The following is a 26,424-nucleotide window of genomic DNA, read 5'->3' as shown; positions in this document are numbered from 1 at the left end:
TAAAGATGGAATTAACAGCTTTACCATTACTTACCCTCGAACTGGGTCAACTGCGATGGCTCGGGGATTCTCAAGCTCGGTATTGATAAGCGTCTTCCTTTTGGTTCCATCTGTGGTGGCCACAGAGATAGAGCTGGAGCCAGAGTCTGTCCAATATATATTTTTGTGAATCCAGTCTATTGCTAGGCATTCAGGAATTTGGAGGTCTTGGTCAATCAGACGGATATGTTGGCCAGAATCACTACCTTTATCCAAAGGTGCACTGCAAAACAGATCGGGTAACAAAAGCTTCACTTAGTGTTGTCCAATGTAAGGCAAAGGGGAATTGGAGTATTTATGCTCTATTTCTGAACTGATTTTAAATATGTGACCAATGACGTTGAATAATTTCAGAGACTGGGAATGTAGTTATGAGTGAGAGGTTAATGATAATGGACATAAGATATTTGGGACAACAGATTGAAATTCCTGCTTCACCTGCATACTATCTATTCACTCTGATGGAAATCACTTATGGCTGCTGACTACCATCTTATGAAGTAACGTCACGATTTTTGCACAATATTTATCAAATACACTGAAATATTGAAACTGTTGGCATTGAAAAAGGTCCCTTGGCCCAATTTGTCCGTGCTGACCAAGGTGTATTCCTGAGTTAGTCCCAGATGCCTGCATTTCCATGTACCGTCCAAATGTCTTCTAAGTGTCGTAATTGTACCTGCCACTATCACTTTCTCTGGCTCCTAATGCCATATACCCTAAGCCCTCTGTGAAAAACATACCACTAGGGTTCCCTTTAAATCTTTCCCCTCTCCCCTTAACCTACTGTCTTCTGTTTTTATACCTTAAAACATACTGACAATCTAAGAGATGGTGTTAATATTATTCTCTGTAATTTCATCCCAGTCTTTCTATGTCTAGCCAGCTGGTGGTGTACTGGCACTCACACTAGACTTTGAGGCAAATGTTCCCCAGGTTCGAATCTGGCTGGCTACTTTCTCACTTTTCACCTCTGCTGGGTTGAGCTTCGATCTAGCAACTCAGCCTCGTTAAAAAAAAACAAGACAAAGTGCTAAAGAAACAGTAAGGTTGCCACCCGATGCGCCACAAGGCATGGAGAGGAACAAGAATTTCAGTGATGCATGTTGAGTAGATCATTCAAGATACAGAATATAAAAGTCAGAATTATTCCTTTGCAGCCTACTATACCCACATGACATAGCGTATCGCGCATTATCATCAGCCCTCCAGTCCCCAAATGGAAAGAATAATTAAAATATTTAAGGCACCATATCACTTAGGATCAGTGTAAAATGAGAATCAATCTCACTGTTAACTTGGCAGTTAAGGTATAAAATAGAATTCCAAATCAGTAAAGGGAAATCCCTTTCCCAGATACAACCTGGTAGACATTAAACACCTTTAATGCCTCTTTCAGAACATGTTTTGCAGCTAAAGATTCAGAATGTAAAAAATACAACAGCTAACGTATACAACAAAATTCCCAGGTTACAAAGCAAAATTTCCCTTTTAAAATAATACTGGGATGTAATGTCTACCTGACACAAGAGAACGTACTTCACTTTAATGGAACAGTCAAGTAGAATACAATGACTTGTCTAGGTGGAAAAATATGTTGAAAGTACCCAAGAGATAAGGTAGCTTTATCCAGCAGTTTAACAGGTTGCATCACTAGCCTAATAATGCATGCACACAATGCTGCAAAATATTTCTCTATGTTCTGAATATGATATACAGGACCAGAGCGAGATACATCAGTCGGTTGAGTGGTGTTGCAACAACAGCCTTGAACTCAATGTCAGTAAGTCCAAGGAATTGATTGTGGACTTCAGGAAAGCAAAATCCAAAGAACACACACCAGTCCTCATCAAGGAATCAGCAGCGGAAAGGGTGAGCAGTTTCAAGTTCCAGGGTGTCAACATCTCTGAAGATCTATCCTGGGCCCAACATATTGATGCAATTACAATGAAGGCACAACAGCAGCTATATTTCATTATAGGCTTGTGATGACCTGGCATGTCATCGGCGACGCTCGCAAATTTCTGCAGATGTACCGAGGAGAGATTCTAACTGGCCGCACCACCATCTGGTCTGGGGGGTGGTGGGTGGTGGGTGGGGCACTGCACGATCGGAAAAGGCTGCAGATAGTTGTAAACTCAGCCAGCTCCATAATGGGCATTGGCCTCTCCAGCGTCGAGGATACTTTCAAAAGGTGGCATCCATCATCGAGGACATCCCCTCTTCTCCTTGTGACCATCAAGGAGTAAGTACAGAGCCACACACTCAATGTTTCAGGAACAGCTTCTTCCCCTCCACCATCAAATTTCTGAATGGACAATGAACCCATGAACACACTATGTACCTCACTTTTTTTTGCTCTCTTTTTGCACTATATAATTTATTTTATATTTATAGAAACACAGAAAATAGGTGCAGGAATAGACCATTCAGCCCTTCGAGCCTGCACCGCCATTCAGTATGATCATGGCTAATCATCCAACTCAGAACCCTGTACCAGCCTTCCCTCCATACCTCCTGATCCCTTTAGCCACAAGGGCCATATCTAACTCCCTCTTAAATATAGCCAATGAACTGGCCTCAACTGTTTCCTGTGGCAGAGAATTCCACAGATTCACCACCCTCTGTGTGAAGAAGTTTTTCCTCATCTCGGTCCTAAAAGGTTTCCCCTTTATCCTTAAACTGTGACACTTCGTTCTAGACTTCCCCAACATCGGGAACAATCTTCCTGCATCTAGCCTGTCCAATCCCTTTAGGAATTTATACGTTTCAATAAGATCTCCCCTCAATCTTCTAAATTCCAGTGAGTATAAGCCTAGTCAGTCCAGTCTTTCATCATATGAAAGTCCTGCCATCCCAGGAATCAATCTGGTGAACCTTCTTTGTACTCCCTCTATGGCAAGAATGTCTTTCCTCAGATTAGGGGACCTCAGATTATATATATACATACACACATCTTTATGCAATGTACAGTGTTTTATTATTACATATTGCAATATCTCTCTCTGGCTATCCATCCCATAGGATGATGATGGTTCCTTTCAGTCAGTTAGTGGGGTTGACCCCACTCTCAGAAAGGAACAGCGTGTGCGTGAATAGATTTTAGGTAAGTAGGGGGTTGCACAGGTCCAGACCCACCCTCTCCACATCCCCTCCCGGATCCAGCAGCATGGTGGGGTCCAAGATGGCTGGGGGAAGTTCTGTTGCAGTGAGTGGCCAGACCAAGCTTTGATGCAAGGGATGCCCTTTCCGCGCTTCACGGCACGTGTTTGCTCAATGGCCGTTGACCCTCCGAGAGGGTTCATCCGCCCTTTGACAGGTCTTGTTTCTCGTCCTGCAGGGTGTTTAGCCACCCTCCTCACCAGGCAAGCCTGGTGGGGGAACCGGTTTAGTCGCCGACCACCCAACCATGCAACAGGTAGTACTGGGTTACATGGTACCAGTAGCACTCAGACCAGTGACCTGACATCCAATATTGCAATATACGGATGTGGCAAAACAAGAAATTTCATCACATATGCCGGTGATACTAAACTTCGATTCAGATTCTGACAATCATTATATAAAAAAAGAAGTCATTTACCTATAGATCACTTTGTAGTACAGGTCGATCCAATATATTTTATTTTCTTCAACATCCACATCTAGGGAGACTGCATTCTTTAATGTGGAGACAAGACGAGTGTATTCTTTCTTCAACAAATTAATCATTCTGATATCATGGCTGTTTGTGAAGAGAACAGAAGGGCTTTGACCTATCAAGAGAATGAGAAATTTACTTGAGGAACTGAGAGAAAATAAACCACAATTGTCAGCTCTGTTTATATTGCCATATGCCACAGGCAACATAACATGCACTGCAAGTACTTTACTAACAAACAAGTTGTTGGACCCCTGTGAAATGCTGCAAGAGTACATTCTGAGCTGGAAATTAGGGTTTTAGAGTAGAACAGTGTCCATCACAGATACATGGCCTCAACCTGCCTGGTACCCTCTTGCCTCCACAGATGCTGCTTGACCCACGGAGTTCTTCCAGCAATTTCTATTTTGCTTCAGAAAGACACTAGTTGCTCTTTCTCTCTTCTGCCTCCCTTTTCAAAACTGAGCAGCACACAAGCAGCTGGGGCATTAAAATTATACCATTTGCAAGAAATACCACTCCTTTTATTGAGCCCCATGCAAATAAAGGGTCATTTTCCACAGAATGTCTTTGCAAAAATGGCATTCCTTTTAAATGCATCCCATCAAAATACAGGATACATTACTGATGAGACACCATCACCACTAAAACACATCCCTTTGTGACTGGCCGTCCCACTGCCGCCATCATATGTTAAAAACATGGGTTATGACCTTTAACTTTACCAAGACAACACGATTGGAGTCGCTTAGCACTTTAGTGCAAAGATCTTTATTAGGTGCATCAAATATCAAACTTAAAATTAGTGAAAATAGTGAAAAAAATCTCAATATCCACAAAATGATATCTACAGTAATAGCTCTGTACTTATTCTTGTCCAGTGTGATCTCCTAGCAGACCCTATTACTCACCAGAAGCATGTCAAATGGTAGTTTTTGCAGTACTCCCACTTTCATCAAATACTTGTGGTCACTCAGCTCAACAGCGAGCTCTGCCAGTGGCCCAGACTTCCAGTCACCATGGAAACATTAGACAAGTGTCTGGTGACTGTAGTCAACACCAAAGGCAGGAGCAAGACTTTTCTTAAAAAATGACAGTGATCTGCCATAATCTAAAAGAGCTTAAACAGGTTTTCCATTAACTGACTATTATAAACATGGGCTCATTCTCCTCACATTCTGTTTGTTTTTCATTACCATATTACAATCATTAGTCATTATCATCATCATCATCACATACACCATCAATATACTGAGGATTATCACCGATCGGAAACATAGCTGGATATACCACATGAGAGTTATGGCTGCTGGAAAAATTTCCAAGGCTGGATATCTGGCAGAAAATGACTTGTACGCTGACACCACGAGAGCTCACCACCATCTGCTATACATAGCACAAGTCAGGAGTCCGATAAATTAGTGCAAACAAGTCTCAAGATGCTTAACACTATCTGGGACAAAGCAGTTCAGTGGATTGGCACCCCATTAATCATCCTAAACATTTATTTCGTCCCACACTAACTTACAGTGTGTTCAAAGTACACTGTTACTCATCAGGCTATTCCAACAACACCTCTCAAAATTCTGACCTCTAACCCCTGTAGTTTTGTATCCTAGCACACTCCATCTTGACTTGGAACTATAATGTCATTTCCTCACTGTCACTGAGTCTAAATCTTGGAGCTCCATCCACGCGGACTGTGGGGACACCTTCATCAGGAGAAGTAGCTCAAGGCACTGGCTCAACACTTTCTCACGGTCAGTCAAGGATGGGTAATACACAAGAGAAAATCTGCGGATGCTGGAAATCCGAGCAACACACACAAAATGCTGGAGTAACTCAGCAGGCCAGGCAGCATCTATGGAAAAAAGTACAGTCGGCATTTCAGGCCAAGACCCTTCATCAGAACTGTAGAAAATAGATGAGTCAAAGTAAGAAGGGGAGGAAGAAGTACAAGGTAGCAGGTGACAGGTGAAACCGGGAAGTGGGAGGTGGGGAGGTGGGGGGGGAGAGATGAAGTAAGGAGCCGGGAAATCTATTGGTGAAAGGCAATAAATGCTGTTCTTGCCAGTGATGCCCAGACTGACAAATAAAAAATAAGTCCCACTTGTTTCACAGCCACATTATGAAACAAAATTTGTAACTAAACCACAAGGAAGCCAGAGCTCAAACAAGTAATAACCTGGTAAAAGAAAACAAGTCATAAGATGTTTCCTGAAGGATGAAATTGTTCAATTAACACCTGTGTAATGCTGGTCTGATCTTGTGTGACTGGTCGCCGCATTCTTTATGAGGAAAATCTAATTACATAGCACCACACCAGGTTTTAGTGGGCGATCAGAAGACCTAGGTATCGAAAGGAGGCAGTGAATAGAAAAACACATACTCCTGAAGGTAAGTTCTGTTTATAGGACAAGAGAAAGTGGAAATATGTACAAAATATTTACATTAGATAGACACTTTATTGATCCCAAAGGAAATTACAGTGTCACAGTAGCATTACAGTAAGGACAACTCAAAATTCAACATTCTGTTAAGTTTCCAAATCTCAGATATCAAAATAAAATAAAATTCCTTTTTAGTTAGAATCAGTGGGAAGGAATCAGGTTTAAGGAGTGAATTTAAGAATTTAGATCTTGGGGCTGTGTTCTCCTTTCCAGAGGTGCATACATCTTTTCAAGGCTAGGGAGGGAGGGGGTCAGAAAGGAATTTGAAAACAAGATTAAATTTTTAAAAGTAAAATCCTTTTTAAGTTGAGACAAGACTGGATAGATGAAATAATAACTGGCGAATTCTAGTCTGTTCAAAGTAGGCACATTGTTCCCAACTGGCCTTTTTAACGCACAAGAGACTGCAAAATTGCCTTACTCTCTTCACCCATGACCTGCTCACCACAAACTCAAGATCATCCTACCCTGTAACAAGTTTACCATGCCCAGATTTTCTAACTTCTTTAGCTCCCTATTTCAGATCTCATGAGTTGAAGGTCAGACCAGAGTCTTGCTATTCACTTGCCCAAACCCAAATGTTATTCAGGTCTTACTGCAACTACAGATTTATTTGCAATGAAACTACAAAAGAAATTGAACACAGACTGCTTACTGAAGATTACACATTTCTCCAATCATAAATTCAGTGTGTGACCTGTGGTTTTCCCCTTTCTGGCCTTCATTGCATTCTCCACTCCCCCTGCCACATCTTAAAACTGTAGAGTCATCGATCAATAATTTAATAGCTTGGAATCCACTGTATACTATTTTCATATCAAACGCTCAGCAAAACCATCTCTTTGATCATATATGTAATCAATTCCCCTAACCAAGGTTGCTTCATCAAATGGCACTCACTTTACTTCAGTAAGTGATACAAAATAACTTGTCAAGTTAATGTCTTGAATCTGCCAATGTAGAATTAAAATCGCTGGCACTGATGGTTTTGTGGCCAAGTTTGCAGGTGATACAAAGATAGGTGGAGGGGCAGGAGTTTTGAGGAAACGGAGTGTGCAGAAGGAATTAGACAGATTAGGCAAACGGGAAAAGAAGTGGCAGATGGAATATAACCTAGGGAAGCGTATGGTCATGCACTCTGGTAGAAGGAATATAGGCACAGACCATTTTCTAAACAGGCAGAAAATTCAGAAATCAGAGGTGCAAAGGGATTTGGGAGTCTGGGTTGAGTCAGTGGTAAGGAAGGCAAATGTAATGCTAGCGTTCATTTTGAGGAAAAAAGAAAGGATGTAATACTGAGGCTTTATTGGTCAGAATGCATTTGGAGTATTGTGTGCAGTTTTGGGGCCCTTGTCTGAGAAAGGACGTCAAAGGTTACAGGAAGAAGAGAGGAGAATGGGGTTGAGAGGGATGTTAAATCAGCCATGATGGAGTGGCAGAGAAGATGTGATGGGCTGAATGGCCTAATTTTGCTCCAATGTCTAATGGTCTTGTTATCTAAGTAGGTGTCAGGGAAGTCTTAAGATGAGAGATAAGGATAAGGATTAACTGTGGTACAAAAATATACAATGCCATTGGCTGCACTGAACCTTCACTCCTAGTGTAAATGCTGAATATACAAACGGGCAGAGGCAAAAGGAAAACTGGGATTTTAAAGTGTTTAATTTTAGAAGTTTTGACTGGATATAACCGCAGAACACTGGACAAGAATGGGGAGCACATCAGCAATGAGAATTAGTGGTTGGAGCTCAGCATTTGATTCGTGGTAAGCACTGCCATCACCTGGCTTGGAGGCATGCAGCACTTCCTGATCCCAATATGCATCAGTATACCAGAGGCTGCACAAATTGGCTCGAATCCCTCCTTGGAATAGAAGTGATTGGGGATCACCCCAGTCTAGTTCAGTAACTCACTGTTGTAAGTGAGACTGATTTTATCCTTGCATTTAATTTGCAACCGTCTTTCAGTTACCACAGTATTCTGGAGAGGTCTGGACACTCAAGAGACTGCATATGCTGGAATTTGAGGCAAGAAATAAATGTTGGAAGAACTCAGTAGATCAAGCAGCTTCTGCAAAGGAATGATTGACACTTTGAGTTGAGTGTATTAGGACTGAGCCCGTGGAGGGAATATAGCCCGTGTATAGAAATCAGAGGAGTGATGAGACAGAGGCTGGTAGGTGATTGTTGGTACCAGGTAAGGGAAGGCTAATGGGAAGGTGGAACGAGGTAGGGGACAGTAAAAAATCTTCAAATTTCAAAACTTTCAATGATGATGCCAATGGGTTGCATGTAATTCAACCTCCCCCCAAACCCCCCCACCCGACCCGGCTTTCCCATTGCCTCAGCCCTTTCGCCTTCCCCACTGTCACAATGAGGCTAAACAGGCTGGAAGAACAGCACCTTGTATTCCACTTGGGTAGCTTACAACCAGATGGTGTGAACAGTGAATTTTCTAATTTCAGTAAATCCGACTCCCTTGTGCTCTGTTCCCCGCTCCTTCCAGTCCACTCCAGTTTCCTTTTTCCTTTGTTCCTTTCTTCATCCCTCCACTTCCTCATCATGACCAAGAAACATCACACCATCTGCTCTCCACCCCCTCCCCCCCAGCATGTCCATCACCCACATACTTATCCCGAGCTTCTTCTCCCTTGGTTCACCTTTCCTATCCCTTCTCCCTCTTTATCTGGTTCCATTTGCTCATCATCCCTCCCTCATCGTCACCCTCTATCTCTACCCTCCCCTCCTCCACCTGTCCATCATCTCATCTGATTCCACCCAGCACCCATCACCCTCCGTCTCACCTCTGCACAGAAGCTACCTTCCTGAAGCTCAGTTTCCGAAGGTGCCATTTCGGTGCTGTCAGTTTCTTCCTTGCTTTAACTGTACTCTGTATAAATCAACTCTACGTTGAGCAGCAGACTGCTGAGAGTCACACCTCTACCTCCACCTCACCGGCCAATGCAGTGGCGTCAGTGATTAAAAAGGTTTCACAGATCATGTTAATATCTAGGAGAAAAGACTGATGAAAGGAATTTGTGCTCAAAACCACCTACCACCTGAGATCATGCGCAAATTACCAGCAGAAATTTTCCCAGCAGTCATCTCCTTTCGTAGAGGACAAAAATGAAGCAGACTGCCTTACCCACTGCTTTACAACTCTCGGTCATTGGATCCATCTCATAACCTTGGAAGCAGGTGCACTTGTACCCTCCTTTAATGTTAGTGCAGATCTGGCTGCATCGGTCTAGATCTTCGCATTCATTTATATCTGAAAGAACCATTTCAACTAGTCAATCAACTGGCTGAATTCTATGCCATTTGTGCAACAGTGCTGATTATTGAAACGTGTGCTTCGTTTCAGTCTGCTCTTTGTTCGAAAATGACTGAGGGGAGGATCTGCCTTGCATTTTAATTACCTCCACATGTCTTTGAGTCTAGCAGTGTGTATCCGGCTGGGCATTCACATTCATATCCGACCTTCAAGTCTCTACACGTGTGGGAGCAGCCACCATTGTTGGTCAGGCACTCATTCAATCCTGGCACCAAAACAAAAATCAACACATTGACGGAATAAATTACAGAGCATCAGTGAGGAACGGCTGACTGTTTTTCCAGATCTATGCAATGGAGCGGTTGAGTAAATCCACATACACTAAACATAGCCAACAGGGCACTAACAATGAACTTAAAAGGGTATTCACCAAAATGTTAAACATTACAATTCTTCAATCACAAAATCAACAGTGGGGTTGGGGGGGGGGCGGTGGGAAATGGGGGATAGAAGTGGAGTTTAGACAGTTACTAAGTTTTGTAAACATCAGTTATAAATTAATAATTACTCAGGACATGTTGAGGCCTAATTAAAATGTTCTATTTTTGAGAAAATGACTTAATCAGTGCATGAATCACCTCCATTAGACACCTCAACACTGCAAAAACAAATCCGAAGATGGTTTGTGATTGTTTTCAAGTATACAGAACTACTGAGCTACAGGATATTAAGGAAGATAACCAAAAGCTTCGTGAAATGGGTACATTTTAAATGGCATTTGTAGGTACGAAAGAAAGATAGAGTTGGAGAGGCGGTGAAGATTCCAGACATTAGGCCTCAGTAGATAGAAACACAACTCATATTGGATGAGCAGGTTTCTGGATTGAATAGCAGTCAGAAAAACAAGTTAACAGCTATCTGAGATAAAGGGTTGGATGAGATATTATAAGTGATTCGTATAAAAAGTAATTTGTTTGTTTTATAAAATTCCTAATAGGAATGACAGGTGCCTTTAACTGGATGAATAACTGGGAAAGCATAAACTGAAAATCATCCATCCTCTGATCTGTCCAGTGCAGTCTGTGGTCTGCAGCAAAAGTTCTATTCAGTTCAAGCTCTGTGCCAGCCTCGATCCCTGGGTAGAAATCTCACCTCTAATTCAGAACAGTGCATGTACAATGAAAGCTCCTACATTAGATGTCTATCGGTTTGAGAGAAAGAGTGGATTTTTCCTCCTCATCTTGTCGAGCATTTTAACCATACACAATTTCCACCTGACTGCTATCCCAGGGCTGTTTGAGAGACCTCATGATGTGCATACCGGTGACTTATTCCTTGCATCAATGACTCTACTTCAGAAGTAGTTCTGACCTTGTAAACAGTACTACACTTCTCACAATGCAAATACCGAGAGGCAATAAGACTCTGTGCTTCATTTCAATTATCACAGAATTCAAAGGACAAGGCAGAAAGGGATTGTTAGATTGAAACAAAACAGCAATACCAAGAAACACAAAGGAATCTTCACTTCAGCCCTAGCCTACTCTCCTGAAACATTCCACTCCCTCATCACTACTGCTTGCTTGGAAAACAGGAAGGAGAATACGTGGGAGTTGTAATGCTGATAGAAAGCACCTGCCACACTGAATCCATCTTACCACATTCTTTAAGTGGTTCATCTGACCAGTCTTTGCAGTCCTTGTGAGAGTCACAGACTTTCTTTGAATCAATGCACTCTCCACTTCCACACAGAAACTTTGAATGTCCTTTACAGGGGCTCACTGTTTGACACCAAGAACAACATTATTAGATCTCAAGGGCCGCCATCACTTACTTGGAAACACGTCACTCAGTAAACAGCACTAACCAGTTTTGCAGTCTAGCTCATCGATGCGGTCTGGACAGTCAAAGACCTGGTTACACTGCTTGGAGCCATGAATGCAACTCCCATCGCCACACTGGAATTCATCGGGCTGGCAAGTTACCTTTGCTTTAAGAAAAAAAAGACATGCTTTGTTTTTAAATGTTCCCACTTTTATTGTTATTCAGGAGAAAGATTATTAAAACATCAAAAAATCTTAATGTTTCAAAAGCCACCAGGATAAAACTGAACACACAGGCAGACAGCTAAACTTGAAGAGGGTCTTAAGTGTCAAAAGATATTCCAAGGTCAGGGAAAGTACCATTCTATCCTTTTACCTCATTTTCTTTCTCAACCATGGAACTTCCCAGAGATAAAGGTATATCAGCCTGCAAACCCAAAAGTCTGACTGGTTATTGACAAAACTGTAGGCTCAAAAATCCGTCACAGTACCTGTCATGCCTATCGTTATTTGTAAATGGCACTGTTGCTATCAGGCGTGCAGAACAGGCTTGAGGGGTTCAATGGTCTCTTGTTACCATCATTGCATTCCACCACCCCGAATGAGTTGCACTGTGGGATTAATGGATATTCCTACTTTGGTCAGATCTTGCATTTACTTTTGTGAGGTAACTGTTGTCCTTTTCTACTAAAAATACTTTGTGTATGTACTTCCTGGGAGTCAAGCCTCCAAATTCTGTGGAGAATAGTGAGAGCAAATTCAGCCAGAAACTCAGAGACAGAGGTCCGAATTAACACGAGGCATTCTACAAGTCAGCATCATAGACACTTTGGACCTGATGGTACAGCTGCCTGATATTCTCCATGGTTCTCCAAGTTTTATTTTACGCTCCATAAATTCATCGCGTTGTCTATATCCTAATTGGCACAAATCCTGTTCACTCATCAAACCAATGCTCACTGTTGCCTGTAAATCCAGCATCTTTCAGATTTTAAGACCCAGTTTTTAAGGTCTCCTTGAACTTCTCCAATGCTAATTCCTGCATATTTTAACTGCTCGTCCATGCCTGCAGGCTCTTCAACTCTGGAATTACTTCCCTGAGTTTCTCAATCTCTTTCTACTCCTTTAAAACGCTCCATAAAATCTATCTCTCACTGAGCTTTATTTCTATTTTGCTGATATATCCTTACATGGACTGCTGTCATATTCTGTTTGCTAATGCTCTGAGAGTGTATCCTGCCAATAAACAAACAAACACACACACACACACACCAGCTAACTGGATAATCTAATGCAGTGCACCTGACACCTAAAGAACCAGATTCAGTAAGCATTCCAGGTTTTCTTTGGGGGTTGAGGTGAGAAATGCTTAAAAATTCTATTTGCCTTTACGTGTAATACTTTTTAATTACAGCTGGTTATTTCAGCGCGTTGTCAATTTAAACTGTAGTCAGTTAACTTAGCACAGAGCGGAAGAGATCATAGTCTCTGAACCTGCTACACATGAATTAAGTGCCTCACTACATGCACGCCACAGAGAACACCCTGAAATGACACACTCCCAGTCTGATAAACTTAGAGATAAGAGAACTTACGACAGCCAGTTTCATCTGATCTGTCCTTGCAGTCTACGTTTCCGTCACATTTCCAGTTGAAGTGGATGCACTCGCCGTTTGTGCACCGAAACTCGCTGGCTGAGCAAGCGCCCGTCGGCTTCGGAGTCGCTGAATGGCCGCAACTCTCCACGCTCTCGTCCGAGCCGTCGGGACAGTCCACGTCGCCATCGCAGGCCCACAGCTCGGGGATGCAGATGGAGCTGTTGCACTGGAACTCGTGGGCTCCACAGGAAGGTGGAGAGCAGTCTCGCTCCTCTGTGCCATCACCACAGTCGTCGTCCCCATCGCAAACAAACAGCATGGTGATGCACTTATCATTATCACATAAGAATTCATTGGCCGAGCAGGTCTTCTTATCTGTGGAATGTGGGAAGAGCCACTATTACAAACGAATTGATAAAATCTTGCACTCAATTAAAAAAAAACAATTATTTCCCTCTTTTCATCAACCCAGGCTTCAAACATCTCTTTACCATGTCTGAATGCACTGACTGATGCTGAATATCGGGCCCAGCAGTTGCAAGCGCAGGTGAAAGTTGGAACAGAGCATTGGCAGGTTATTCAGCAGATGGACCGTTACACCCGAACATAATCCCTTACTCATTGCATGTGCACTCTCCAGCAGAGTTACCGGTAGGGAATCACCCCTCTCCCTGGGGACAGCCAAATCCAATTACGGTGCCCAGCTGCAGTTGGCCAACATCACTCCACATGAGCACCTGCATCTCAATTCAGTTTACTAACGTCCAGCCTATGCTGGTTAAGTCCGCCAGGAAATCCACAATGTCAAAGACAGAAATTGTGTGGGAACTTTAAAATGACACGTTCACAGAGCAGTCAATTAATCAAAGCTAATTAATTTTACAAATTACTCCTTCAGAGGACAATTCAAAAGTGAAGTTTGGCGTCATCAACATGTGTGGGGGGGGTTTCAAAATGAGCTGGCTTTCCCCTGTGAGCGCTAGCATCCTGCTTTTGCTCAAGAAACGTGATCTCCAAGGTAAAACCGTGACAACTGTAGGAACTGCAACAAACTGATCGGCCATCTGTTCAGCCTTGGACAAAGTCAGTATGTGTTCAGTTGTTAGGAAAGGCTTCACAGAGGCCAGAGACATTATTTGCAGCAATTGTCATTTAAAAATAGATGCTTGCCTTTAGAAAAGCAGCAGCTCCGGCTGGTGATATTTACATCAGAGCCTGATGCTTGCTTGTCAAAAGACATCCCCAGCCAAAACAAATCCCACCAGCAGATATCGATATATTTTTATTTTCCAGCTGGTCAGTGATAGTGATCAGAAGGAAGAACCATGGCTTTTAATGCCCTCTCTGGCATCTCCTAGCTAAGCTGCAATGCTCTCTGCCAAGATGGGTTTCACAGCACCACCCTGCGATGGAACATGGAAACTTGAGATGTATATCAGTCAGAGCTACGCAGGGTGATAGTTCACTTCTCTTGCTGAACCTTGGGGGAAACCAGATGGCAAAGGTTAAGGTTACAGCTGGAGCCATACCCAAAACTCACCCGAAAGATGGTCACACACTCACCTTCTCTGTTTGGGATTGTTAGGTGGGAGGTATCCTTTAGGAGTTATGGAGATGGCGGCCATTAATACAAATGAGAACCAATTTTATTTAGCTATTACAAAATGTGAGCTACAAGCAGTAATTAGCTTTAAAATCAAAAGCACAATAGCATGAAAAAGCAGCACTGCCTGGAGAGAGCTGGCTATGAATTCCTAGCTGGAGGCTGCTCAAGACATTCTCGTACACATTTGCTAAACACGAAATAATGGAACTATGTTAACTGGCCTACATCGGACATTTTCAACAAAACAATTTCACAGCATTGTGAACAAGATAAGGCTTCGCACTAGTTATTTGACAATTGGTGCAACAAATATGGTAATCTGCATATTTTCTCCATCAATTAATAATCAGGATACTTGTGTACCCAGAGTGTTAAACCATACAACACTAATTTTGTGTGTTTGCCCTCAGAACCTCTTGGGACCATTCACGTGAATACCTTTCATCTCAAAGTTGTACAATGGTGGCATTACTTCAGACTTATTCCCTTTGTAAATATACAATTTAATGGAACAATCAGTATGTACCCAAGATAGTGAAGTTGTAATTACTGAAATTTACACAATCACCTGTTGTTACCTGTCTTCTTTAAGAGCATAAAACCTTGATGTATTCTGAGTTCAGAAAGATTCTAGAAGGTAATTCTCCCAGGAGAAAAAGCTTCCAAGGAGGTCTCCACCTGAATGTTTATTTGTGCTGAACAAAGGCCTTTAACATTTACAGCTCTGGCTCACTCAAAGTCACATTTGGGGGGTTGTCCAAGCTAGGATTAAGTTTAGAGCTTGAGCTGTACCTAAATCCCCCAAAGGAAATTCACACACTCACCATCTGCACAATGCAACTCGTCGGTTCCATTTCCACAGTCCTTCTGACCGTCACACTGCCACGAAAGTGGGATACATCTGTTTCTGGAACAGCCAAATGTGTCCGGTGGGCACGTAACTTTATCTGCACCACACGGGAAAGAAAAGAGTCTGAGTGCGTTTGCTTCATGAATGCGGAATTTCAATCAAGCCTCTTTGAAACCTTTGGGGCTCACATCAACCCCGGTCACTTACACAGCATGACACACTGCAATGTACATGCAGTGAAAGAAGGCTTAGGAAGGAAGGAAGGAAGCAGGACTGAACCAGAACAGAAGGCGAGGTCAATTTGGAAGCCAGTGAGTGGGAGTACCAAGCCCGAGATCAAAAGTCTCAAGGAGAAAGATAGCAAATCGAGTTTTCAGCTTTGAGGTCCCAAGAAAGAACAAATCAGAGAACTGAACTTCGACTTCAGCAAAAGTAGATGTTTTAAGGGCAAGAACAAGCACTTTCTCTTTGTTTTTGCTGCAGATGATTAAGGGTAGATAGATGCATGGTAACATCTGCTACAAATTATTCCATGAAGTTGCAAGAAACCATTGTATAGACTTCTTTTAAACTTGATCTGAAATTGTTCTTTAAAATGTTTCCATTTTTGTCATTAGCAAACAGCCAGTTTATTAATTATGCCACAGAGCAGTTTACCAGAAACCAAACGATGAAGCATCCATTTGTAAATTTGGATTTAAAATGGTTCTAAACAACAGATTCATGTGATGAGCCCCAAATGGTGCAGACACTTTATATATAAAAAAGAATTGTATAGATTTTCACAGTGAAAAATCACTGACTGCATCCAGACGTTTTAAACAATGGTGGGCCTTTAAAGATGGAGGAGGTAACCATACCCAGTACGACCATGCCCTAAAAGCAATGGGTACAGTACGGGTATGTGGTGCGAAAAAGACCAAAAGAAGATCCCAACTTGAAAACTCCTTGATCGTTTTTTTCATAAAACAGCAGACAAATGAATAATAAACAAATCAGCAGGGAAACCGGAATCAATTGATCTCAATAGTGGGCTTGATTAGATTATTTTATTCATGAACCCATTCGTCAGAAAATGCACATAAACTGCCTGATATCAGGATAAATGCATTCAGCTTATTTACTACTGCAATACATTATCAAATAAAGTTAAATTGCCACTATGTTTACAATTCAATTTAAGAATTCTCTGTCTAAAAAGACATAATGAAGGTATTGAGAGTAAAATAACAATATAGCACCCTATGCCCCACCCTCATACTTCCTGGGTAGATTCTAGATACAAAAGATTCCGAAGATGCTGGAATTCGTGAGCGCCACACACAAAATAATGGAGGAGCTCAGCAGGGCAAGCAGCATCTAAGGAGAGGAATAAAGAGTCGATGCTTCAGGCTAAGACCTTTCATCAGGACTGGAAAGGAAGTGGGTAGAAACCAGAATAAGGAGGTGGGAGGAAGTAGAGGACTGCAAGCTGGCAGGCGATAGGCGAGGCCAGCTGAGGGGGAAGCTGGGCGGCTGGGGAAAAGGGGGACGATCTGAGGAGCTCAGAGGTCATAGGTTGAAGAGGCCGAGGAAGAAGGAATCTGATAGGAGAGGACAGTGGAGTAAAGGGAAGGGGGTGAGGAATTGGAGGGAGGTGATGGGCAGGTCAAGGGAGATGGGAGAAGGGGTGAGAGGGCCATCAGAAGGGGGAAAACAAGAAAGGAGGGGGGGGTGCTTACCAGAAGTTTGAAAAATTGATGTTAATACCAGCAGGTTGGAGACTACCCAGATGGAATATGAGGTGTTCTTTCCCCAATCTGAGTTTGGTTTCCCTGTGGCAGTAGAGTAGAGGAATGGGCACTTATCCTCAGCAATCACTGTTTTGGCTCCTCACACTTTGTCCAAACCCAAGGTGTAGCCATGGGCACTCGCCTGGGCCTGAACTATGCCTGCCTCTTCAATTGGTTACGTGGAACAGCCCATGTTTCAAGCCTACACTGATAACACTCCCCAACTCTTTCTGATGACTGCATTGATGCTGCTTCCTGCACCCATGCTGAGCTCTTTCATTTCATCAGTGCTGCCTCAAATTTTCGCCCTGCCCTCAAATTTACTTGGTCCATCGCTGACACCTCTCTTTTACTCTTCTCTCCCCTTTCTTAAGTGTTCTGTCTCTACCTCTGGAGGTTATCTACGGACACCCTTTACAAACCCACTGACCCTCAGTTATCTAGACTATGCCCCTTCTCACCTGTCACTTGTAAGAAGACTATTCCCTTCTCTTATTTCCTCTACATGTGTTCTCAAGATGAGGCTTTCCATTCGAGAACACCCGAGATGCCACTTTTTTAGAAAACAAGGTTTCCCTTCCTCCACTATAGAAGCTGTCCTCACCTGTATCTTCTTCATTTCCACCCCCCTTAACCCTTACCATTGTCCTCACCACCAAGCATCCATAACCAGCACATCATCAGGTTCACAGGTGAAGCACCACTGTCTATCAGGGTCATTTATTATTTCTGGTGCTCCCAGCGTAGCCTCATCGACATTGGTGAGACCTGAAGCAGATGTGTCAAGAACCTTTTCTGTCTGCCACAAAAGGCAGCATCTCCTGGTGGCCATCCATTTTAATTTGACTTCCATTCCAACATGGCCTCCTCCACTGTCACAATGAGGACAAATGCACATTGGAGGGGCAGCAGCTCATATTCCAACTGTGTAGCCTCTAACCTGATAGTATGAATATCAATTTTTCCAACTTCTGGTAATGACTCCACTCCTTCCACCTCTTTTTTCTTTTGATTCCCCATTCTCTCATCCCTTCTCCTCTCCCCCCCCCACCCCACTCTCATGAGCTGCCCATCACCTCCCTCTGGTGCCCCACCTCCTAACCTATCCTCTACCTCTTCCACCTGTCACCTCCCAGCTTTTCACATCATTCCCCCCCTCCCCCACGCACAGACCCACCTTCTCCCTGGTCCAGTCTCACCTATCACCAGCTCACTTCTATTCCTCCCCACCCCTCATCTTTTTTTAAGCTTCAACACTCTCCCTTCCTTTCCTGTTCTGATGAACGGTCCCAGCCTGATGTTGCCTGACCTGCTGTGTTCCTCCAGCTTGTAGTGTGTGCTACAAATTTATCACCACAAGGCAGTTCATCGCTATCACCACTGCTAGCTTCAGGAAACACCATTGCTACAGATGACCAGACAACAAATAGCTTATGAAATGTAGCCAGCTGCAAAGTAGGTTGATATGCTCAGAACATTAAAGCCACTTGAGTTTATAAGAGGAGAATAAAAGGGTGGAGAGGATGTTTTCCAAAGTTTCAAACTCCTGCAAATGCATAACATTTCATGGTCCCGAACACATCCTACACAGTCAGGAAAGCTCACCAATGCCTCTACTTTCTGAGGAGTCTGAAGAGAATTGGACTACATACATTCATACCAAAGTCATTCTACATCCTAACATGTTATTTGACCTGCTGAATTCCTCCAGCACTTTGTATGTGTGGTTCTGGGTAGGAGCTAGTTTGTAAGATTGGCTGGAGATTCCAGCTGCTATCTGACTTGCCACCTTCATAATAAATTTGCTAGCATACAGGGACAGTCATCATTAAACCCAGAACAAGGTATCATACATATGGTAGTCAACCATCAATTCATGGACATTGTTTTGCCCGAACAGATTTCTACTGGCTGGCAAAGTGTCACGTGACTTTCTTCTCTGCCAGCATTATGTTAATACAGTGTTGTGCCACTGGACAGGCTGACTCAAAATCTTGGTAACTAATCAAAATTAAAAGTTCAGCAGTCCCTGGCCTTCATGGGACAGAATGTAGATGTCTTCCCTCATCAATAGCCCATGGCAATAACCACAAGGCAGGTGAATAGATAGAAGAATATAAGCTTCGGGTCATAGACAAGTACAGCACAGAAAAGGCCTCTGTATTACATACTGAAAGGGTGGAGCAAACAGTAGTTAAAGGTATTTACTGAGTCATGTTAGTAACTGTACACGCTGGCAACTTAGATCATGGGAGCAACAAACTGGGCCTGCAGAGACAAAAAGCATGTGCACTCGAAAGTCCGCGCCAACGGAGAGCACTCCCCGTGCGTAGGGGGCCCAATCGATTCACCACGCTATCAGACAGCCGCATGCATACCTTCCACATTCTCACAATTGATCTGATAGAGTACACTCTTGATTCATGCTGGTTCATTCAGGGATCTAATCTGCCCATATTACATATCAGGCCTGTACCATTCTATGCCTTGCCTATTCAAGTGCTTGCCTAAAATATCTCTGAAATGCATCTGATTTCATCACGTCTTCTGACGGCCAATTCTAGATATCAAACAAAAGCTTATCACCTTAAGTCTACTTTAAAACTATTTCTTCTCACATTATGTCTTTCTTCTTTTATTTTTGATATACCTGTAATGAGAAAAAGGTCCTGACTTTCTACTCTATACCTTCTATAATTTTATATATTTCTGTCATGTTTCCTCTTGGCCTCTTTCAGTCCTGAGAAAAAAAGCCTAGCCTATCGAATCTCACCCCATTTCTCTCCAACTCAAACATCCTAGTGTATCTCCTCTGAATTCTCTCTGGTGCAACCACAACCTTTAACACTACCATCTGCCTCCTATCAACAAGCTAATTTTGGATCCAATTAGCCAGATCACCTTGGATGTCATGTTCCTTAACCTTCTGGACCAACTTATCATGCAAAACCTTGTCCAAAGCCCAACTGAAGTCCATATAGACAATGCCTACTGACCTGACTTCAACAATCTTTAGTTACCCTACAAAATCTCAATCAAAGTAATGAGATTAGCTTTCCCTCTCAGAAATCTGTGGAGTTACTGGGGAATAGAGATGCTGCAATCTGGAGCCACAAACAATATGCTGGTAATACTCAACAAGTCAAGCAATAGCTGTAGGTAGAAAGGAAGTGTCCTCAGTTCTGATGCATGGTTTTGATCCAAGATGTCAAAAATTCTTTTCTTCCCACAGATGCTGATTAACTTGCTGAGTTCCTTATGCAGCCTATCCCCGATTAAATATTACTTGATAAAAGAGATGGAAATGTGAAACCGTATCCTTCCAAAAGAATCAATTAAAGGAAAAATTAATTTCAATAGGGTTTCCTCATTTAGTTCTTTCAAACTGGTTAGTACCATGAAAACCAATGTGTTTGTAACAGCCGCGTTGAGGATGTACTCCAGCAGAGCTCTTTACCAGCAACAGCGAAGTCATCAGTTAACCACTCAATCAGAATCAGGTTTAATATCACTGACATATGTCAGGAAATCTGTTTTGCAGCAGCAGTACAATGCAACACATAAAAAATACTATAAGCTACAATAAGAAATATACAGTATATTAAAAAATTAAGATAAATGAGCAATGCATAAAGAGAGCAAGCACAGTGAGGTAGTGTTCATAACCATGTCTGCATTGAGTTACTGCCACATGATCAGATTCAGAATCAGAATCAGGTTTAATATCACTGGCGTATGTCAGGAAATAAGTTATTTTGCGGCACCAGTACAATGCAATACAAAATAAAAAATACAATTACAATACGATATATATTTTTAGAAATTAAATAGGTGGTGGAAAAAGACAACAAAAATCAGAAATAAAACAGCGAGGTTGTGTAACCTACACAAAATGCTGGTGGAACTCAGCAGGCCAGGCAGCATCTACGGAAAAGAGTACAGTCCTCGTTTCAGGCCAAAACCCTTCAGCCGGACAGGATGTCGACTGTTCTCTCTTCCATAGATGCTGCCTGGCCTGCTGAGTTCCTCCAGCGGTTTGTGGGTGTTGCTTGGATTTCCAGCATCTGCAGATTTTCTCTCGTTAGTGAAGTTGTGTATATGGGTTCATTGTCCATTCAGAAATCTGATGATGGAGCAGAAGAAGCTGTTCCTAAAAGTTTGAGAGTGTGTCTTCAGGCTCCTGTATCTCCTCCTTGATGACAGGTAATGAGAAAGGGTCACCTACTGGGTGATGGAGGTGCTTAATGATGGATGTCACCAACTTGAGGCATTGCCTTTTGAAGGTGTCCCTGATGCTGGGAGGCTGGTGCCCATGATGGAGGCCGGCTGAGTTTGCAGCCTCTGAAGCTTTTTCCAGTCCTGTTCTGTGACCCTTCCATACCAGACGGTGATGCAACCAGTTAGAATGCTCTCTTCTGCAGTTCATCTGTAGAAATTTGCTAGTCTTCTCAAACTCCTAATGAAATATAGGATTTAGCTGGGTTGCCTTCTTTGTAATTGCATCAGTAGTCTGGGGATTAGATAGATCTTCAGAGATGCTGACACCCAGGAACATGAAACTGCTCACCCTTTCCACTGCTTCTTTCTTTCTTGGCTCCGATTGTTGTTGATGATCTTCTCCCCCTTCTTCTTCCTCATAGATCATCCCTCAGGATAGATGTGTCCACGCAGGCTGTATGAGACCCAATGTGTCTGATGAGCATGCCAATCTTCCATACATGAGGGAGGAGGTAGTTGAAGTGGTGAGGTGTTGCACTCTTCCTGCCATTTACACAGGTCCTTTGTTTAGTCCAAACACATGGATGACTTGCATTTCCTAATAGCATTCTGAATACTCCTTCTCTACGTTGAGCAAGTATGGGCCAGGGATATACAAGACATTGCATTTTGAAACTGTTTTGAATGCATTCTTTAGTCTTTTCCTCTATTCATTTGGCAATTTCATTGCATAACACTCAGGATAGAGCATTTATTTTGGGAGTCTGGTGCAGGAGGTTCAGCTACTGACCACCAGCGTGCCAAAGGAAGATTACTCAGTGCCAGCAAGGCCCTCCGTGGCATAAACATTCAAGGCTCCTCTGCAGTCAAAACCAAGAACAAAGATGAGCTTATCAAGGACGACAATACCCATTGGGAGGAACAGTCAAAGAACTCTCCATCCTTGCTGTGAGCACTCTCAGCTCTACAGCAGCCTATTCAGTGCCGTCTCACCATCACTCTGATCAGCACATTGCCAAGGCGGCCATATCCCAATTTAAAATCAACAAGGCTTCAAGAGCAAATGGTATCCCTGGCAAAGTTCACAAACCCATAACCCAACTTTTGACAACGGAGAAGTGAGAACTTTGCTGGGGTCCTCAGAGGTGCCATAATCGTGATCACTTTGAAAGAAGGAGAGGAAAGGGTGGCTGATGCTGACCACAGGAAATGCCTCTCAAACACACTCCTCCCCATTTTAAAGTACTGCTCTACCAATCAATCAGCTTGGTTTAAGAACACAGGAGATTTACCAGATGCTGGAAATCTAGAGCAACACACACAAACTACTGCAGGAACTCAGCAGGTCAGGACAGCATTTCAAGCTGAGGCCCCTCTTCAGGACTGGAAAGCAAGGGGGAAGATGCCAGAATAAAACAGAGAAGGAGGGGGAAAAGGACTAGCTAGAAGGTGACACGTGAAACCAGGTGGGCGGGAAGGATAAAGGGCAGGAGAAGAAGGAATCTGATGGGAGAGGAGAGTGGACCATGGGTTAAAGGGAAGAAGGAGGGGTTCCAAGGGGAGGTGATAATGTCCATGTCATAGCACAGCTGACACGATCTTCACCGCACATACAGGGAGGAGATTTATTGACCTTGCTAAAGCCATTCACTCGATTAGTCCAAGGGACTGTAGAGCATTCTTCTCAAAGTAGGCTACCAACAGAAATTTTCCTCCGTCTTGTACATCCTTTACAATGCTACACAAGACACGATTCAGAATCAGAATCAGGTTAAGTATCACTGGCAAATGTCGTGAAATTTGTTGTTTTGTGGCAGCAGTACATTGCAATACATAATAATAAAAAACAACTATAAATTACGATGTATATATTAAATAAAAGTTAAATAAGTAAAAGTAAAAAGTCCTACTGGCCTACTTGGTCCTACTGACACTGTGCAAGCCTGTTGTTGCAACACCACTACTCCACCTGAACGATCTCCCTCCTGCATGCCTCCTTGAGATCCCACCAACAAAAGTTGTGTCATTGTCAAATTTATAAATACCGTTTGAGCTGTGCCTAGCCACACAATGCTGGGCTGTAAACAACGAGTCTACAATAGAGCGAACCTCAGTGAAGACTGGGGTCAAACAAAGCTCTATCATTGCCTTTACACTTGTATCCCCCTATTCATTCTGCACCTCATTAACAATCCTGCCACAGGATCAGAACTAACATGAAAGTGTCGACCCACAGCAACTACATTCTGGACTCAAGTTCATCTGAACCTCAGTTGTCAGACTGCAGTACATTGTCAGTGCTTCTAATGATATGCCCTTGAGGCCAAACTCCAAGTCACAATGTTCGCTTTCACTGAAACAGACAAGAGGATGGGCCTTACACAAAAAAATCCACAGGACAAAAGGTTCTTTAACCACCTGTCCTTACCCTCCAACAATGTTTCTTATTACTCGATACAGATCACTAAGATCAACAAATTTTAGCTCCACTTCATAATTCACACTGAAAATATTCATCCAAGAGTCAGGCTGAGCCATATAAACCAGGGAAGTCCCAGAGCTGATTCCCTACACAGAATAAGATAATTCAAACCATCACTACACCTGCACAGCTGGCTAGAAGGAAAACTGCAGCAAGGGCATGCACTCCTGGTCAGCAAATCATATTGGAACTGAAGCAAAAACTGGTCTCAAATTTCCAACATCTGGAAACAGATGAAAACATTTCTAAGGATCAGTGACCTGTAACAGTGATGCTATTTTGGGAATTTCCTGCTCATTTTATATCTTGTACACAGATGGAAAATAGACAAGGACAGGAACAGCTTCAACCATAATACCACGACATGTATTGTTTTGGCTCACATGCAACACTGATATTCACAAGCTTTGACTCCCACCATACCCAAGTGTTATTAAGAAATGAATTCTACTAGATATTTACTCAAACTTCCCTCTATTTAATAGTTAAAAAATGAGCATGAATTCACAGAGACAACCAGCTATCTTGATGTTTAACACAATGTCATTTTTTTTTCCAAATTGTGGCATAATTCAATAAAAGTCTCTTTAAATATGTTACTCACTGCACAATTTATCTGCCTCATCTGAACCATCTGTACATTCTTCTTCTCCGTCACAGCGCCAGTTCCCCGAGATGCATTCTCCATTGTCACAGGTAAAATGCGTTGCGGCACAAGTGTTCTTAGCTGTTTGGTAAGCAGAATATCCAACAGTTAGCACCATGAAAATAAAAACCAAATTGAGCATTCATTAAACCAAAATTCTGGCAAATTTTCCACTGTTTCATATGCACAAAAAGCAGGCAGATACTTCATTTAAATATTCATTGGGGGAAAGGACATGTATCAGCCCAAGTTTCAGGTTTGACAGGTACAGCTTCTGAAGAATTCCCTGATGAATGGACATTTATTTAATAGGTACAAGTAGCCAATGGAGTTTGCAACATTGTTGTAAACTACTGGCACTTTGCACAAACTTTCTCCAAAAAAAATAGCATTTATGTCTGGGCAATATTCCAAAGCAGGAAAACTTTCCAATAAACTGCAAGATCAGTAATCAGTTACTTTTTCTCCTCCAGAGCTCTAACTTAAACTTAATCAGACTAGGTAACATTTCCACTGGCTCAAAACAAGGGACTGGATAACTTTATAATAAATTCAATAACATTTGTTCCTATTATGGATAACTATCAAGTTCTATACAGGGACCAGCTGCACCCACATACCAAAAGATTACAGGCCTAAGCACACTAACTGGTGAACAGTAGGTGGACAGCCTGATCTAGGGATATGTCGAAGATCCTTGGGCTACATAGTCCATGCTGGCCCATCCACAGTAAGAGTCAGTTACAGCTTAATGCTTTGCCAGTTACTTATGCAAGCATACGAGGCCTGACTTGTGGGCGACAAGTCATAAGTGTCTTGCTATTGAAGTAGTACAAGTCTGCTATATCTGATCACTCATCAAGCAAGCAGCCCCTTCCATCAGCCGACCACACCAGCAATTCCTGGAGACAACGGACAGCCACAACTCTTTAAAGGAGGTGCAGCCTGGCATCATCAGGCGGGGGTTAGGATAAGTGCTGTGAAGAATATGGTTGCAGACAGGATTCCTCTCACATTCCTCTGAGGCCAGGTTATCTGGGGACCATATCAGAACCCCAGGTCCCACATCAAGATCCACTTCTAGCTCCAAAGGTTCAAAGGTTTATTTTACTGTCAAATACAATACAACTTGTATACTTGCCTTCTCCAGATAGCCATTACATACAGAGGACCAAGGGAGTTGTTAAAAAAAAACACCAATTAACACCCACAGCACCAAAAAGAAAAAGATACAAAATTTGCAAGCCCCAAAATCCCACAATCCCTCCCCTGTAGAAAAAAAAGTGACAATAGCATCAACTTCCCTACCCCTCCCCTGCAGGAAAAAACAGGGACAATAACAATCCCCAACCTTCCCCTGCAGAAAAAAAGTGACAATAACAATCTCCGACCACCTCACTCACAGAAACAAAGAGTAACAGTAACATCAAACCCCCAAATCCTACCTCACACACAAAAAAAACTAACAGGTCACCCACCCGCCAATCAGCCATATGAAAAAAAAAGCAAAAAACTGAAGATCATCAATATAAAGCTCCAAATCTAGCTGCACTGTGCTAGTCAAATCAGACCTGTCATTGACTTACTCCCACTCTGACATTGTGGGATCTGAAGTGGCTGATGAGGCTAATATGGAAACCACAAACTCTCCCACAGCGTGGCCTGTGGCAGGTATTAGAACAGTTTATAAGGTGGATCACTTCTTCCCCCAACTACACAGAGCTTCTGCGTGCTGCCAATGCATGAACATAAAGCTCTCAAATATTCCTTCTCTATTTGGTCACTTTACAACGAACACTGGCACAAGAAAGCAGCATCCAGCATCCAAAGCCATGTTCTCTCCTTGCTACTGCCATTTTGCATTTTATCCAGGAGACTTCGAACACATCCTTGAACCTTTTTCTCTGTAACCTGGTAATCTCTTTCCATTACATAGCACAGGATGGAGAATAACAGGTAGAGTTCTGCTGTCTCAGAGACTGTAGATGCTGAGATCCCGAGCAAAGGGTACAAACAAACTGAACTCA

The 26,424-nt window shown here is 42.7% G+C and overlaps 1 protein-coding gene across 4 annotated transcripts in view; it reads right to left on the bottom strand.

Annotated features, from left to right (window-relative positions):
• Positions 1-26,424, bottom strand: part of lrp8 (low density lipoprotein receptor-related protein 8, apolipoprotein e receptor) — a 121,706-nt gene that overhangs the window by 18,757 nt on the left and 76,525 nt on the right. For 2 of the 4 annotated variants that reach the window (XM_063063968.1, XM_063063969.1), the window contains exons 3-11: positions 24,356-24,478; positions 15,254-15,376; positions 12,821-13,198; positions 11,270-11,392; positions 11,061-11,183; positions 9,548-9,667; positions 9,274-9,399; positions 3,623-3,794; positions 35-262 (exon numbers count right to left, since the gene is read on the bottom strand). In XM_063063968.1, coding sequence (XP_062920038.1) covers positions 35-262; positions 3,623-3,794; positions 9,274-9,399; positions 9,548-9,667; positions 11,061-11,183; positions 11,270-11,392; positions 12,821-13,198; positions 15,254-15,376; positions 24,356-24,478 — 1,516 coding nt within the window. The remainder of the gene's footprint in view (positions 1-34; positions 263-3,622; positions 3,795-9,273; positions 9,400-9,547; positions 9,668-11,060; positions 11,184-11,269; positions 11,393-12,820; positions 13,199-15,253; positions 15,377-24,355; positions 24,479-26,424) is intronic. The other 2 variants (XM_063063971.1, XM_063063970.1) reach the window with 2 other exon arrangements.

The sequence above is a fragment of the Mobula hypostoma genome, chromosome 12, assembly GCF_963921235.1.
Source record: "Mobula hypostoma chromosome 12, sMobHyp1.1, whole genome shotgun sequence".
Classification (NCBI taxonomy): Eukaryota; Metazoa; Chordata; class Chondrichthyes; order Myliobatiformes; family Myliobatidae; genus Mobula; species Mobula hypostoma.
This window is presented reverse-complemented; position numbering and strand designations above follow the sequence as displayed.